Below are 18,748 nucleotides of genomic sequence, written 5' to 3'. Positions count from 1 at the left end.
TTGTTGTACTTCAGTTATTTTTAACAATTAATAGACGTATTTACACTTGTATGCAAATTTGTCCGCCATTACGTAAAATCACACAGGTTCCCGTAAACTTTGACATCATAATTTAAATTATTTGACGTCACAATTTAAAAGTGATTGTTGCTTGACGTCAAAAGGTGATTCGGAGTAGATCTAAGGTCATTCGGAGGCAAGATCCAGCTAAATACCAAAAGTGTAAATACGTTTATTCATTTCGGAATACAAACTTAGGTAACCTGTAGAAATATTATATAATTTTGCAAGACTGTTTACCCCACCAATTTTCATTTATAATAGACTTAAATAATTTGCAATTTGCTAACTAAATTTTCTTCAATTACAAAAAACGTCGATCTCCTTTTCTGTTCTTTTCGGTCCTTTCCGGTTCTTTTTGGTCCTTTTCGGTCCTTTTCGGTTCTTTTCTGTAAATCGTCGCTCTTTTCTGTAAGTCGTCGAACCCCCATCCTTGGCCAATTTTATTAGCGAATCGTTGAATTTGTAAGACTCGTCCAATTAATGACAAGGTGACAATAGCTCCAACCCGTTCCTTCGGTGTGAAGCTATAGATAGAACGGTGGACCAGTTTAATTGATCGTCTACTGTTCAAAGAATTTCAACGCCTCCACTTACAGGAGAGTTATAAATATAAACAAGCACATTTGCCAAGCAGGAAAGGACTTAACAGCTTTACGAAGAGCATTTAGAAACTGTCACTTGAAAATTCGCTATCTACGGAATTGAGAAACGATGACTGAGAGTGGAGCACATCATTATAATCCTGATCCAGACAGTGAATTGGAGAAAAAAGTTAGAAAGCTGACTTTGGGGGACGGTGAAAATGACAAGGACACTGAAAATGATAAGCCTCATAGGGATGAAAATGCACAATCAAAAATAACAGAACATTATAAAGGTATTCTTTCGAATTTAGGTGAAGACCCAACTAGACAAGGATTAGTTAGAACTCCTGAAAGGGCTGCTAAAGCATTAATGTTTTTCACTAAAGGATACAATGACAACATCAAAGGTTAGTACAATGAGTTGCCTAAAACGTGTGTTAATGTGTCCTATTTTAAATGTGATTAAAATATATATTTAATTTAAAAACAAATTTGAATTTCAAGATTAATCTACTTAAAATGAATATATCATAATTCTATTCTCACTTTTTTTTTAAATACTCTTTTTATTTTTGATATATACATATGAAAATTATATACCTAAATAAGAGTTTCAACAAACCTTATATATATAATTTATTTCTTCCAGAAAAATCTATGTGAAATTCATATATATACATACATGACATACAAATCTTCTTTTTATATCATGTATATGGTACATGTCAATTTCTAAAATTATATTTACAATGTTTATGATATATTTACATTTTTAAATTATTCTATTAAGGTAATACAAATGTTTAGGGGCCGGGGGTCACTTTTTTACCCTTGAAATATGAGAAAAATATTTAGTGGTTAATAATGGTGTTATCTTCTACTATTCACAAGATAATTGTCCTGAACAAGTACATGATGTATGAAATAACTGCCACTGGACATTAAACAACAAGCAATCAATCAATCTATTCATAAGTACATGTGTACTGTATCATAGAATATCAGACATCAGTAATTAATAAAATATTTTATTTTTATCTAATCTACATATTTGTCAAATTCTTATTTACATATATACTGGGGATTAAGGTCATTTGACTCCAATGTCTATCTCTTAGTATGTCAGAGACTTAAACTCTCACTCAAATTTTACTACAAAATTTCATCTATGACTATTTTTATCAATCTGATTCATTGCTTCAGCTGAGATGAGAATATGATTTGTTTTCAGGAATTGTCTCTACTTTTTGCTTGTGTATTTTTTCCAAGTTAATTCTAAAACAATTAAAAAATATTTACTTGTGATTGATAAGATTTAAAAAAAAGGGGGGAAATAGAGTAAAATAGTATGAGAAATCAGTGAAAAACTGTATGCAATATGTCCTGTAAAAAAACTTACACAAATTCACTGCAAACATGGCAAAGGAAATAACAAAATTTGAATAAATTAAAAAGAAAAACCACAGTACATGAACATGAAATTCAATGACGTCATGAATGACTTTCTTTCAAATTTTACAAGAACTGTTTATGAATAACTAATTTTTGTTATCATTCTTATTGACTGTCATGTTGGTTGGTTGAAATGACTTATTTTATAAGAATTTAGAAATATTTAAAGTATCTTATAAATGTACCAATAATCTGGAATATTCTTTCTACCCCCTTTACTTACATTTTTTTTTTAATTTTCATGTTAACAAAACCACACAAACAACAATTTTCTTTTTATAACAGTGTTAATTGCTATCCAAAATTTAAATGAGTATGGGAAAATTGACCAAAATTAAGAAAAAATGTACTGAAATACATGTATACAAATTCCCTGCAAACAACTTTCATGACGTTACAAAATTACAAAAAAAAAAAAGTCACAAAGGACATAAAAACCATAGTATACTATTAAAGAATGATCTGAATGAATTATAATGTATTGTTGAAACCCAGTAGAAAGATATAGTCATGTGAATGGTTGAAAGGTATAGTCTTAATGGAATTTCAGAATACATGCTTGAGCCAGTTGAGGTCTGGATGGGGTTTACAGAATTGAAAATATAATTGGCTAAAAACAATCAGAATAGAGAAAAAAATACATCAAAAAGTATTGAATACAGAAATATAGGACCCCAACCTTTTACACATACTCTGGTTTAATGTTTGTTGTAGTAAAAATAAAGCCTTAATCAAGAAAAAAAACCATGACAAGGTGTTGTTAGCTAATTCAGGAAGACCTGACATTTATGATTATAAATCATTATGTAATGATGACATTATAGTATTGTTATTTCAGTTGAATAATATACATGTATATAGGCATGATAGGTATTTATAACAAAAGCAACAAAAGACATATTAGTCTAAGATTAAAGAAAGGAAATGTGTGATTTTGAGCTTAAAGCATTTGATATTTGAATATTTTTCCTCAGGGACTGCCACTAAAAGCAAAGGTATGAGCTCATAATTATTTATGATCTGGTGTAGCAAATTATCTTTTTTGAAAATATACAGGATTTTATTTTAATTTTAATTTTTAAAAGGGTTCTTGCAACCTTCAACCTCATTTTCATGGTTCATTGATTGAGTTTTTTTTCTTTCTCAGATACAGGTTAATCATATGTGGTATATGGAGTGATTGAAAAGTACATGATCCATCTAAAAAGGTTCATCTGACCTCAATTTTTTTCATTGTTAACTGTTTATATATTTATATAAATATAAATTTACAAAAAATATACAATAAAAAATAAGGAGGTTTGGTATGAGAGTTAAAGAGACAACTGTCCACAAATTTCAAATGAAGTTGCTGTAAGCAATTACTTTAGGCATTGAACAGAAGGTTAATGTTTTTCTGCACTGTATTACAATGTTAATTTTCCAAATAAACCTTTTTCAGTCCTACATTTAAAAAGTTAAGATTTAAGTGATAGTTTATGTAAAACCTTTTGAAGAAAAAATACCAATTTATATCACAGCCAATGTCTCTCTTTTTTGCTGTTTTATTACTCTGTATTGCATTAATTAGGTAGCATAATAAATAAAAATACCGTATATTTTATGATTGAATATTTTACAATTTCGTTCTATTAATTAGGCAGAAATATATTTTCTTGTTATGTTATGGAACCTAAAGAGCACTTAACTTGAGAATTTTGGAAATCCATTAGATATTGTTTACTTTGAGAACTGGCAGTTTATTCTTTGACTGTCTGAATCTGTTATTCATATATGTAAATAAAATTCATGAATGGATCAAATGTTTCCTATGGCCTGATCAATACACATAATTCCACTTAAAACATTTGACAAATCAGTTCACATCAACAAAACAAATCACAATTTTATTGATCCTTAATTTTGTCATTTTTACAATTTGTCTGGTAACTGAATATAAACACCCACGGCACTCCTCAGCAGTATTGCTATTTTACCAATAAACCATTCCGCTATTTTGTTAAATGTTTATAAATGGTTTAACTACTGGTTAACTAGCAAATTAGATCTGTTAAATGGTTGCTGAACTTTTATTACAGAATTAATTGGATTTCAATATATTTTTATTGAGATTTTCATTATATGTCTATTTTAAACTTGCATGACATCAAAAATGACATTAACCATTAGCTCTGATGCCAGTTTTACATACATATATGCATCTGTTTAATTTTATGTTCTGCGGATGATTTGTACTTGAGCAGATTTCCATATCTTTACATTGACATGTATAAATCTTTCTGGAATCTATCCAACACTGTCTGACCAAAAATTGCTATTTCCCACATAGTTTATATTGGAAAAAAACAGGTATAAGCCACTCAAGTTATACCTAAAAGCTGTTTTACACAGTATTAACATCATTGTAAAATTCATCTTATAGAAAAAATATCTTGTGCTGTACAGCTTTGACTCTAAATACAAATGCCAAAATCTTAAAATGAGGCTTGCATTTTTCTCAGGTTTGCACTAAATTCAAGATATTTCAAGCCCTAATGGAAATATTATTTATTATAAAAAAATTACATCAGATTTTTAAATATAATAGGGCATAAAAATAAACTGCATTAAGTTTTTGTGATACCTGGCAGATTTGTATTAAAAAAAACCAAGTTACATATTCAATTTATATGGAGGAGGACTTGCTACCTTTTTTAACTGTATTCCTGTAATAGTATATTCCTTATTTTTATATGTAAAAAAATGTCAAAATTGAAATACTGGTTTCTAAAAAGATGTTAAATGTCTAATGAATCTCTGAAGGATGCTAAAGAGTAGATTTGTATTTCTTTAGATTCTTTAATTTATTGGAGCATACAAAAGTTCGATTTTTTAATTTATTGGAGCATACAAAAAAAATGCATTTAATTTTTGTCATTTTTATTTAAAAAAAAACAAACAATTTACATATTTAATTTATATGAAAAAGGACTTGCTACCTTTTTACGTTGTATACCATAGTACATAAAAGTTGAAGTACATTGCTTTAAACCAAAACCAGCAGCTCTGGAGTCCTCCACTATTATATGATTAACATAGCTTTGGACGACCAGAATTAATTTGCCATATATTCCACAATAAATTAAAGAAACTTCAAACTTGGCATACATATCTCCCCAGTTATCATTTATTTCTGCTATAGCATCATTGACAGTTGTCAAAACCTTAAAATGGGGATTATTTTGGCAATCAACAGTTTTCACTAAATTCAAGACGACTATGAAGCCCTAATCCAAATATGTAAGAAAAATTGAAACTTTAAATACTGGTTTCTAATTGGATATTTATTGAATTTCTTATTATTCTCTGATGGGCGCATGTTATAGAGTAGATTTATATAACATTGTACTTTTAGATTTTTTAATTTAATGTGGTATACAAAAAACTGCATTAAGTTTTTTTCATATTTGAAAGATTTTTATTCCTAAAAACAAGTTACATATATATTCAATTTATATGTAAGAGGACTTGCTACCTTTCTACGTTGTATACCTTAGTACATTAGTACATTGATTGTAACCAGAACCAGCATCTCTTCTCCTAAAATAGAATTACATAGCTTAAGACAAACAGGAGTAATTCACCATATATTCCAAGCAGAATTTGTGTACAGTAAATTAAAGAATCTTTGATCAACTTTGCTTCCAATATATATTTTTTTCTTGTGAATCATGAGGCCCCTCATGGGGGGGTCCTAGTAATCACATAATCACCATTTTTTTGCCAATATAATCACATAATCATTAAATATTTGCTTATCTTTAGTAATCAAATAATCATAAACTAAAAATACAGTCCTAGGTAATCAAATAATCATGAAATATTTGGCTTAATAATCAAATAATCATTAAAAAAACGGCCAAGTAATCACATAATCAAAAACCCCATGAGGGCCCTCAATCATCATTTACTGATGGCTTTTGATTAACATTACTTTTGTAATTGATTGTTGAATGTTATAGTTTAATTAAAACTTTTACACCAAAGAAAATCTGAATTTGGTTTTTGAAGACAATTTTCTTCCATTGGATAAAATTCCATATGGCTTGTTAAAGTATATTTTGTAGATTTGTTGCATAAATTTTAAGCAGTGAGTAAGATTGAAGGCAAAGCTTTTTTCATGTGCAATGTCATTCAATTGCATTATTAGAGAAACCATGTGCAGCACGTTTTTTGGGGTGATGATTACATTCTCATCAACAATTTCCTTTTATTCATATGTAACAAATTTGAAAATGAAAATGTCTGTAAGAATTTAAGATTTTTTGCAAAGTGAGTTCAATTTTTGTCAAATAGTTTTATTTTTTCATCTTTTCCAGAAAAAAAATCAAAAATAATTGTAATGTTGAGAAGGTTTTTTAGGAATTATTGAATATTAGTGTTAAAATATATATTGAATCCATGTACTTTAACAATGTATGTAATACATGATCAAGTGCAAACATATTCAAATACTATATATAAATCAAACAGGATGTAATATCAAATAATTTAATATTGCATTTGTTTTATTTTTAAATATCTACATATAGAAAACGGTTTTGGAATTTTTTGATTGCAGAAAATAGAAAATACTGTGGACTTAAAGAATGAGTGCATTCAAATAACATTTTCTTGGTACTACAAGTTTTAATTTAAAAGATTATAATGACCTGGATAGGGGACATGTTTTCTCTGAATTTGTTTTGTACTTCAATATATTTTATATTGATATTAACTTTATGTATAGTGTTTAATATGTGATTATGCAATGAAGTTTTATATAAAAGGGTCTGGAAAGGAGGCTTCATTTCTTTATTCTCCAATCTTTTTGGTAATTTTCTTAATTTTTTATATTTTAGCCCCTCATTATTCTCTATTCTTTTATTTTTGTCCTATTTTTCTATATTAATATTTTGGCCCTTTATTATATGTTTTACCAATTATTCTCTGCTCCAAATCTTCATATAACAGATTGTTTTTATTTATTTTACAGAGGCCTTAAATGATGCTATATTTGACGAAGATCATGATGAAATGGTGATAGTTAAAGATATAGAAATGTTCTCTCTGTGTGAACATCATTTAGTTCCATTTTTAGGAAAGGTATTTGCATTGGCAGACCTCAAGAATGAGGAAAGGAAGAAAGGATTCTTTCCCCTTTTCTCATGATTTAAAAAAAAAAACTTTAAATATCTCAATATTAAATTAGACCACACACACACCTGTTTAAACATCAATACATATACACTGTTCAATTCCAAGAAGTAACCTTTTTGAATTTTTCAAAAACATGAAACCTTTGTACCTTAAATAACAAAAAGTGATTATAAGAACTTTAAAAAAAAAAAAAAAAAAAAAAAAAAAAAAAGAGGTCAAGTATGAAAGAAAAATTTAAATGATGTTTAAATTACCATTCTTCAAGCATTTTTTGAAAGATCAGCCTTATGTTTTGATTAGGGAAGCAAAATGTTCATGCTAGAAAGCAAAAATAGAAATAATGCTTTATTTAGAATATGTTAACTAAAAAGGAAATGAATAATTTATTTCACCAATAACATATGGTTTATAATGATGAGATTTTAATCCCTTTTTACACTTTACAACTAATGGAAGAGAAAAATGGAGGAGTTTTCTGAGAGAACCATCAACCTAGTACAAATGAGATATTTACAAATACCGTCACATTTTTGTCTGGCCTGCGTCTAAAATTGCAAAAAACAAGACATAGGTGTTGATTTTAAGGTGACAGCTGCAGCATCAACAATTGTTAAGTTTTCTTCTTAAGTTAGTTTGAAAGGAACTTCTTGTGATAGACTGTTGATATTTCATTTAAAGTTCTATTACCGGTACTTTCAGTACAGATCAGTTTGGTGACTATTTTAAAAAGGCCCTGCCCCGTAGGTCATGGTCCAGTTACTGATTTACTTTGCAATATTCGATGTTACGTTTTCTGCTTAAGTTAAATTGAAAGGAATTGCTTGTAATAATATATCAATGATAATTTGAAGTTGCAATACTATCAGTACTTTTCAGTTTGAAGACTGATTTGAGGCCCTGGCCCCTAGGTTATGGTCCAGGGAATTATTAACCCATTTTCAATGTTAAGTTTCCTGCTATAGTTTGATATGGACTACTTACAATAGACAACTATATTTTCTTTAAAGTTACATTACTGTCCATACAACTCATTTTGTGGACCATTTGAAGACTCAATCCACTAGTTCATGGTCAAGCAACTTTGAATTAATCAGCAATGTTGCTATCCGCCTAATTATATTAAAAAAAAAAAAGATGTGGTATGATTGCCAATGAGACAACTCTCCACAAGAGACTAAAATGACACAGAAATTAACAACTAAAGATCACTGTTACGTACGGCCTTCAACAATGATCAAAGCCCATACTGCATAATCAGCTATAAAAGGCCCTGAAATAACAATGTAAAACAATGCAAATGAGTAAACTAACGGCCTTATGTACAAACAATGAACAAAAAACAAATATGTAACACATAAAACGGCAACCACTGAATTACAGGCTCTTGACTTGGGACAGGCACATACACACTGAATGTGGCGGGATTAAACATGTTAGCAGGATCCCAACCCTCCCCCTAACCTGGGACAGTGGTATAACAGTACAACATAAGAACGAACTATAAATATCAGTTGAAAAAGACAGCTAGTTCAAAGCCACTGACAACTAATAAAAAATCATGCATCTAAGACGAAATTGTCTTTTTCTTAATTTTATGCTGACAGCCGAAACAAATATCTGTGTCAACCATTTATGATCATAGCTACAGATTGTGAGAATGCTTTTGCTAAACATATATTAAATTGATACAATAAAAGGTATATATCATTTTAAATCTTATTTTTCGATGAAAAAATTCGACATAAAACACTTCTAAACACTAGATATAACATTGCCTCTTTTTTTCTTCTTATGCATTAATTACAAAGGGCTCAAAACATTTGATACTAGTTCAATTTATGCTTGAAGTAAAACACATTTCTGTACATTTCAGGTTTCTATAGGCTATTTACCAAATAAACGGGTATTAGGACTTAGTAAATTAGCAAGGTAAGGTTGATATATCTAATTGATTCTATCAAAGACGCAATCAATTCCAGATTGCATTAGTGCTATTGATTCCTGGAAGTTTGTTTATATTAAATCTAATAATTGGCCATTTTATTGTTACTGATACTTAGGTGTGGTAAAGAGAAGCGCCAATAATTGACTTAACATTACCAAACCCAGTAAAAACATGTCTGTAATAACATTGATATTGAGGTCTATATTAAGAACACAGGGCCAGTGACATCATTGATACTTTGTGCCACCATCACTCCCTTTAAAAAATTGCTTTATCCATTCATAGATTTCCTTTAAACAAATTTTACATGAATAAACAAGTGTTTAGTATCATTAATACTTTGTGCCACCATCACTCCTTTTAAAAAATCGCTTTATCCATTCATAGATTTCCTTTAAACAAGTATGTTTAGTTCGCCTTGATTTTTGATGGTTTGTTTAATGTCAGCCAAGTATTATCATTGGAAATCAAGTCACATTATATATATAGTCTCTTTATTTAGTCATTCTGATATATTTTCATACCTTTTAATGATTTAGAATTTGATACTGTACGGTGGGAGTTTATTTCGATGCTATATATTGAATGGTTTTAAATAGCATTGGAATTTACCGATTAAAAAGATTAAAATCTATTTCTTTTTGTTTATCTGATTTGAAAAAAACAAGATTTTTATTTATTTAAAAAAGAGAATGATAACATGTTTCTATGCTTAATTTCATGGCTTTTAATTTAACAACAGAGTTTAGTCTTTGAAGTTAAAAATAATGAGATGAAAAAGTAGTTGATTATTGGTGTGACTGTCTCTGAAATGAACTGGCACTCTGCAGAGATCACAAACACAGTCAGGCGGAGTCCTTTCTTGATAGTTATTTCTGATTTCTTTAGTTTATTGCAAGTTGATTTCAGTTCCTGCAGATAGCTATTAATGAAGAGTTGCTGTATGTGTTGCCAGATTGTAACTTGTAATGAAAATCATGTGCATTACTATATTAAATATTTTCTACGAGGAACAGGTATTCTCTTCACAGCTTCCATCACTGCTCATGCCAGCTAGTGATAAAGTTTATTATAGTCTTCATCTGAAACACAACAAAAATCAGGTGCCAAATAAAATAAAGCTTCAATAATATAATATATAGTATTAGTTCTTGATACTGATTGGTATCCCATAATTATCAGGCGCCAAATAAAATAAAGCCTCATTAAATAGAGAATAGCATATGGCTTTTTCAATATCGCATCTGTATCAACCTGAGACACCAATATAATCCCAAGAGCTCTGCTCGAGGGATTATATTGGTTGAGGGTTGATATGGTGTGTGATATTGGAAAAGCCATATCATATACACTTTATTATATACATATACCTCAAGTAGATGTGTTTTATGTAACATGACGTCATACAGATAAGGAGGTATGAAATGACGTCATACAGATTATAGGTTTGACATGACGTCATACAGATTAGGGATTTGAAAGCCTTTGCAACAGTGACTGCATTATCGATGACGTGACGTCATTCAGATTAAAGGTGTGATAAAGCTTTTGCAACCGTGCTGATATCGATATCATCACGGGTGGCTGATACAGCACGCTTGCCAATGATTGTATTACACATACAATTTATCTGTATTTATACCCCACGCAACGAAGTTGCGGAGGGTATAATGTTTTTGACCCGTCCGTCCGTCAGTCCGTCAGTCCTGTTTCTTGTCATCGCAACTCCTCTCAAACCACACAACAGAATTTCACGAAACCTTTTCAGATAATAAGGACATACTATGTAGTTGTGCATATCAACGGGAAATTGCGATTCAATTTTTTTTCTAGGAGTTACGCCCCTTTGAACTTATTTACTTTAATGTATTACTGCAACAGTTTGTCATCGCAACTCCTCTCAAACCACACAACAGAATTTCACGAAACCTTTTCAGATAATAAGGACATACTATGTAGTTGTGCATATCGACTGGAAATTGGGATTCAATTTTTTTTCTAGGAGTTACGCCCCTTTGAACTTATTTACTTTAATGTACTACTGCAACAGTTTGTCATCGCAACTCCTCTTAAACCACACAACAGAATTTCAGGAAACCTTTTCAGATAATAAGGACATACTATGTAGTTGTGCATATCGACGGGAAATTGCGATACAATTTTTTTTCTAGGAGTTACGCCCCTTTGAACTTATTTACTTTAATGTATTAATGCAACAGTTTGTCATCGCAACTCCTCTCAAACCACACAACAGAATTTCACGAAACCTTTTCAGATAATAAGGACATACTATGTAGTTGTGCATATCGACGGGAAATTGCGATTCAAATTTTTTTCTAGGAGTTATGCCCCTTTGAACTTATTTACTTTAATGTACTGTCATCGCAACTCCTCTCAAACCACACAACAGAATTTCATGAAACTTTGTAGATAATAAGGACATACTATGTAGATGTGCATATCAACAGGAAATTACGGTTCAATTTTTTTCTAGGAGTTATGCCCCTTTGAACTCATTTGCTTCAATGTACTACTGCAACAGTTTGTCATCGCAACTCCTCTCAAACCACACAACAGAATTTCACGAAACCTTTTCAGATAATAAGGACATACTATGTAGTTGTGCATATCGACGGGAAATTGCGATATAATTTTTTTTCTAGGAGTTACGCCCCTTTGAACTTATTTACTTTAATGTATTACTGCAACACTTTGTCATCGCAACTCCTCTCAAACCACACAACAGAATTTCACGAAACCTTTTCAGATAATAAGGACATACTATGTAGTTGTGCATATCGACGAAAAATTGCGATTTAATTTTTTTTCTAGGAGTTACGCCCCTTTGAACTTATTTACTTTAATGTATTACTGCAACAGTTTGTCATTGCAACTCCTCTCAAACCACACAACAGAATTTCACGAAACCTTTTCAGATAATAAGGACATACCATGTTGTTGTGCATATCGACGGGAAATTGGGATTCAATTTTTTTTCTAGGAGTTATGCCCCTTTGAACTTATTTACTTTAATGTACTGTCATCGCAACTCCTCTCAAACCACACAACAGAATTTCATGAAACTTTGTAGATAATAAGGACATACTATGTAGATGTGCATATCAACAGGAAATTACGGTTCAATTTTTTTCTAGGAGTTATGCCCCTTTGAACTTATTTGCTTCAATGTACTTCTGCAACAGTTTGTCATCTCAACTCCTCTGAAAACACACAACAGAATTTCATGAAATTTTGTAGATAATAAGGACATACTATGTATATTGACAGGAAATTATTATTCAATATTTTTTCTTATACTTATTTAATTTCTCCAATGACAATGTGGGGACGTGGGGTATGTGAGCATGCTCACTAAGGTTCTTTAATTACTACTAAGTATATAATATTATTGTATAGCAATATAATATTTCCCACAGAACGTAACCGAAAGTTAGCGTGCAATAAATTCTAATATTGCACTAGTGCAATAAATCTTCAAAATTCATGATGTCATCAACGTTTAAATCTTCGTTTAAACCAATTTTTTACTTTCAAATATTATATTGCTATACAATAAAAGGGTTATTGCATGAATATTGGGGAATATTGTCCCTCGTAGAACATATTTTGCACTCGCAAGCTCGTGCAATATAAAATTCTACTCGGGACAATATTCCCCAATATTCATGCAATAACCCTATAATATAATATATAGTATTAGTTCTTGATACTGATTGGTACCCCATAATTAAACACTTTGTTATCTTCTGAAAACTCAATGGTAGGGTCAATAAATGATTTAATGACAATTTTTAATAAAACCGATTTGAGTGCATAATAGGATATTAGCAACATAGAACGTGCCCATATTGTGATAGAAGCATAATATTAAGTTTGTAGTTGCCAAGACTGCAAAAAAGTCGAGATTTTTAAACATCACCATATTACAGTACTGTAAACCAACTAATATATTTGCGCTGATACCTTATTTTGCTTTTAGCAAGTCGCGAAAATAAATCACTCCCAAAAATAAATTGATTTATAGTATATACTTTTTTAACTTTGATGATATACTTTTTTATATGATAATTTCTATTTGTTTTTCAGAATAGTAGAAATTTACAGTAGACGACTACAAGGTAAGATTTAATCAGCAATAAAATTCAATATAATTATTCCTAGGAAAAATGTACAAAAAAAGAAACAAATGGTAGTATGGTAAATCTGCAGCCAATTTTGGTCTACCTAAATTGCTTATTCTCAGGAACAAAGCCCAACCCAACCACCCACCTAAAATCAAATCCTGAATCACTGCCTACTACTGATGCTTGATTTGTTATTCTGTTTGTCATTGTGTTTACCATGACGATGTTGTTCTATGAAATGCACTTTATCTTATAGTACATTCATCTCTAAATATGATTTAGTGCACACAATTTTTGATTTAATCATGATTAGTTAATAACCAAAGATCTCATATTAAGATTAAATATACCCATTAATTTTTAAGCACCAAAACGAAAAAATGGAATAAAATTGATGATTTTTTTAAAAGCTCAAATCATTAAAACTCTGATTTATTAGCCATGTTCACTTAATATTGCATTTAAGTGGCACCTAATTCATTAATCTCAGGTACATAAGAATTACATGACAGGTATCCAGTTTATTGTTCTGTTTATTGCTTTTTACTGGTAAGACCCAGGGTGTAAAGTAGTTTTATTGTCTGTGAAATGAGCAAGTAAACTACAGTATATGTTGCATAGAGATGCAAAGTGATTCAATGAAAATAAAAGGAAATTTTGTGTGTATGTTTAAAAGACAGCAATCCAATGATAAAAACAATCAAAAGACATTCCTAGGGCAAAATATATCCTTCAACAATAGCCATGAGTCTTTAGAACATTTTCAAGCTTTAAAAATTTCCTAATCTATAAAAGTTTTGAATAGTATTTAAAGATCATCCATCATCCATAAAATCCTTATCCTCCTAGAAAAAGATATTATTAGATACTAGCATGCTAGCGACAGTAGTATTGCTTAGAGTCGAGTCATTTAGTGACCTCTGAGAGAGTTTTCAACATGGAGACAGCATGGCACTTCTCCTACCCAAAGCAAATTAAAATAACATATATGAGGGGGGATAGGACCTTTATCAGGACTCTGGGATCAGGATTTCTGGATTGACCCTTTCAGGATCTGGGAATTCTTTTTTCGAAATTTTGTGATGTCAGGATTTAAATTGATTTAAATTCGGGACCTCAGAATTTCATGTTTTATAGCCCGGGATTTTTCGGGTTCGGGTCCATCCTACCCCTCCTCATATATGTTTATTTAAAGCACAAAATCATAGATTTTTTTAAACCTGAATATGACTCTTATTATAGTTCATTATATATTCATTTAAACTGCCTTGATATATTTAGATGATCAGAGACTTTTGCAAGAATGTAATCGTAATGTGTCAAGATTTTGTTGACAAATATCCAAATTATTAATATAATAAAAACAAAAACACTCATTGTTGGTATAAAGAAATTATAGTAAAAAACAATAATCACAGATTCAAGTGTGAACTAATGTTGCTGTAGCTAAGGATAAGTCAGGGTATAATTTTTTGTTGAAACACATGAAGTTTCTTTAATTTTGATAGTTAAGACTTATAGAATTTATTATGTTTTAGTGCAAGAAAGACTTACAAAACAAATAGCTGTGGCCATAACAGAAGCTATACAGCCTTCGGGTGTAGCAGTTGTAATAGAGGCTACGTAAGTTTTAGTATTAACTATATTTCAAATTATAACATTAATCATTTACTTATGCATGCAAACTAAAATTAAAATTGGAGGAATCAATTTTTCATTGAAATGTCAGTAACATAGTTGGGTAGTTGCCTCATTGACAATCATACCACACCACCTTATTTTATTATTTATGTTATTTTGTTGATAAAGTTACATTGGCTGAAAATATATGAATATTCATGTAACATTATTATAACATAAATAAAAACCAATGAACTAAGTGAATATGAAAATGCAAAACAAAACAAAAAAGTAAAACCAAATTAAGAAATTCACCAGTGAAAAGTCTGCTTCTACTTGTAATCAGTTGATTAAAATCTGATGGGAACAATAACACAATGTCGACTTTGGTATCAATAATTCTTTGTCACAATACGAATACTGATGACCATGCTTTGTAAGTACATGTTAGGTATCTTTGTTATGATTTAAATGAATATGGGTTTGTTTGTGCTGTCTCCTTGATACTGTGAAAATTGTTTTCATTCATTCTAAGACATTAATAATTTTTTTTGCATATTTCAGACAATATTTTAAATTCTGATATTATTGCCATGTTTTTATTATTGCAAAATATGCCACAGTTATAATCGCAACAATTTACTATCGCATTTCGATAATTTTTATATGAATTAAACAGGATTTTCTCAATATTGCAAAAAATAAAATCAAGTTTTAGTCTAAAATGGCAAAATCGCAATAATAAATGCTGGCAATAATTTCTGAATTTAAAGTAATCCATTAATTGTATTTGCATATTTCAGACCAGAATTATTTGTATTTGCATATTTCAGACCAGAATTATTTGTATTTGCATATTTCAGACAATAATCATTTGCATTTGCATATTTCAGACAATAATCATTTGTATTTGCATATTTCAGACAATAATCATTTGTATTTGCATATTTCAGACACATGTGTATGGTTATGAGAGGGGTACAGAAATTAAATAGTAAAACAGTAACCAGTACTATGCTTGGGGTATTCCGTGACGATCCAAAAACTAGAGAAGAATTTCTAACATTGATACGTTAACAACAGAGCAAGTCATATAGTCTTTGTGATACACTAACAATAGAGCTGGTCATCTAGTCGTGCTGATTTTTATTTGTTATATGTTTTTAATCTTCCAGAAGCTTTTTTTCCAAGGAAGGAGTAACATTTTTACTTCCAATTTGGAAGTTGATAATAGAAATATTGTTTTTAAAAAGCATTTATAATATTTAAATTTTTAATATTTTAGATACTGGTTATCAAGATATTATTTAACAAGCCTCTGTTTATTGAGTTCAGAGCCTTTTTGAAGTCTTATTATAGTGAAATTTTTTGCTTCGTGGATAGCAATTTTCAATGATTAAGAAAAAAAAATGTGTTTATGGACTTAATATTTTACAATTAAATACCCCCCAAAAACTATTAAAAATTTGTACTTTTTTAGTACTAAAATATTTGTTATACCAATCCCATTAAAATCCACAAAAGTGCACAAACAAAAATAAATCCACAATTTTCAGGGGGAAAAAAAATATTTATCTCTAAGGTGTATAGGGTTTATAACTATCTATTAGTTGTGCAAGGGTAGTTTTAGTATATATTAAACTTTTTAAAATGGGTTATGAAGGCTATAAAAATATGATTTTTATTTAGAAATGATGTTTATGAGTTTAATATTTTCATACATTCCAGAAAAAGAGTTCGGGTAGGGTTTATGTGATATTTTTATTTAAATTATATTTTTATTTAAACATATATTATGTTTTATAATCTGCAATAGGTACTTGTTACAGAGTAAATTTTAATAACTTTTTTCAAATTTTCTAAAAGATGAGATATTTATGTCTTTGAGCCTAGGAGAATCAGTTCATATACACAAAATATTAATTTATTTTAAAATTTTTACTCCACTTCTCAAGTATATACCCAGTGATATAAATAGATTTCCTCTGGGTCAACTTATAATGCAGTTATTGAGTTTTGCACAATTTTGATTTGCACTTGCATCATTTAGAATATAGCACAAACTCTTCACTCTTTTTTTTTTATTTTAACCATTTTCTGAATAAATAATTTTGTGTTTGCATTATGAATGGTGGTGGATGTACGTCATTAATTGATATATTCAGAATAGTGTGGGAGAAAGTTGCATGTACAGGTCTGAAAAAACTTAGTATCTCTCCTCTCTAAGACAGAGAGAGGAAGGCTATAATTGCATTCATCATGTCTGTCTATTCTTTGAAAACAAATATTTCCCTCATATCTTTCTCTGCTACTGCCAAACAAAATGAATTTATATTTAATCAGTCACTTAACAATAATGATTTGTAACATGTGAACACTGTTTGAATCTTTTACAGCTAATTTCCTAATAAATGCAGAGTAAAACTTTGGTAGGCTTGCTTGCTCTGTTTGTATAAATGTTAATTCAAGCTTTCTAATTAAAAGTACAAAAAATGGAAGTTTTTAACGACCTGGACTGGCTATACAGCCCATGCACGGTAGGGATTTTTTAGCCTAATTAACATTGACATCTCGAATCAGTATATATAGGCATATTTTAACCCATATATATTATGTTAAATTTGATTGGAGGTTATCCCAATTACAATTGTACAATATACAAACAAAACAAGCAAGCTAACCAAAGTCTTGCTTTACATGCATTAGGAAATTAGCTGTAAACAACAACTCCCTGTTTGCTGATACTTTGAAGTTTTCAATATGTTAAGTACAAAAAGTTATCAAATAATATTTTGTCCTCATACAGAAATTTGTGAGTTGTAATGTGTGCAAGCTTTTTGTGTTTGTCAGACACTCAATTTGTGTGTTTTTAAGATACTTTGAAATAATAATGGTACATTGTATATACTTAGCAAGACAATGCAAGCATTGTTGAAAAATTGACTCTTCTTTGTAAAACTGTCAAAATGAGAGATACCTGGTAATTTATTTTTATTGTCTTATACTATTTGATAATTGCATATTTTGTGTATATTTATTAGAACCAACTGCAATAATAAAAACCAATTGAAAGGTATAATCTTTATGAAATTACATTCCTTTTGTATTATGAATTATTTTATATAACAATGACATGTTGTGTACTTAAGGTAGATAGGGTGTCTTCCTCCATCTTGGATTTTGAAATACCAGAAAACAAGGTCTATATCTTTGATAAAATGTGCAAATTTTGAGATAAGTAGGTAATTTATGTGTAAGATTTTTCATTATAATATAGAAAGTGCAATGTTTTATCATATTTATGGTTGTAATTTACAATTAATCGAATACTTTTGTTTGATTCATTTTTTTCCAACTTTGCCAAATAAGGGGAGATAACTCAAATGCAAGGGCAGATAATTCAGATTGCGTAATTTTTACAATAGAATGTGTTAGGAATTTAACCATTTTATTATGTAGCAAGAAAACGAGTTCGGTGACCCCCATTTTTCTTTTTCTTATCTGAAAGAATAATATTACAGCCATCTTCTCATATTTTATCTAAAAATTCTATGGTGTAGTTTTCGTTTTTATGAGGAAAATTGGGTTTCCATGCATATTCTATACTAAATCTGACAATTTTGCACAACCTGTAGTGTGAAAATAAGTCCGGTGACCCAGTCTTTTAATTAATGTTTTGAAACAAGCAGGTTATAAACTACATTTTGGCAAATTATCAAAAAATTCTATGGATTATAATTCAGACACCCCATCTACCTTAA

General features: G+C 29.7%; 1 protein-coding gene across 1 annotated transcript; it reads left to right on the top strand.

The window, feature by feature from the left end:
- The first annotated feature begins 636 nt into the window (after positions 1–636).
- Positions 637–18,077, top strand: LOC139516473 (GTP cyclohydrolase 1-like). The gene is made up of 6 exons (XM_071306612.1): positions 637–1,054; positions 7,114–7,223; positions 9,151–9,206; positions 13,330–13,361; positions 14,906–14,990; positions 15,941–18,077. The coding sequence occupies exons 1-6, from the start codon at positions 775–777 to the stop codon at positions 16,062–16,064; spliced, it is 687 nt and encodes a 228-aa protein (XP_071162713.1). The 5' UTR covers positions 637–774; the 3' UTR covers positions 16,065–18,077.
- Positions 18,078–18,748: the final 671 nt, after the last annotated feature.

Source organism: Mytilus edulis, chromosome 3 (assembly GCF_963676685.1).
Source record: "Mytilus edulis chromosome 3, xbMytEdul2.2, whole genome shotgun sequence".
Lineage (NCBI taxonomy): Eukaryota > Metazoa > Mollusca > Bivalvia > Mytilida > Mytilidae > Mytilus > Mytilus edulis.
The sequence above is the reverse complement of the archived record's forward strand: the minus strand, read 5'-3'. Positions and strand labels throughout refer to the sequence as shown.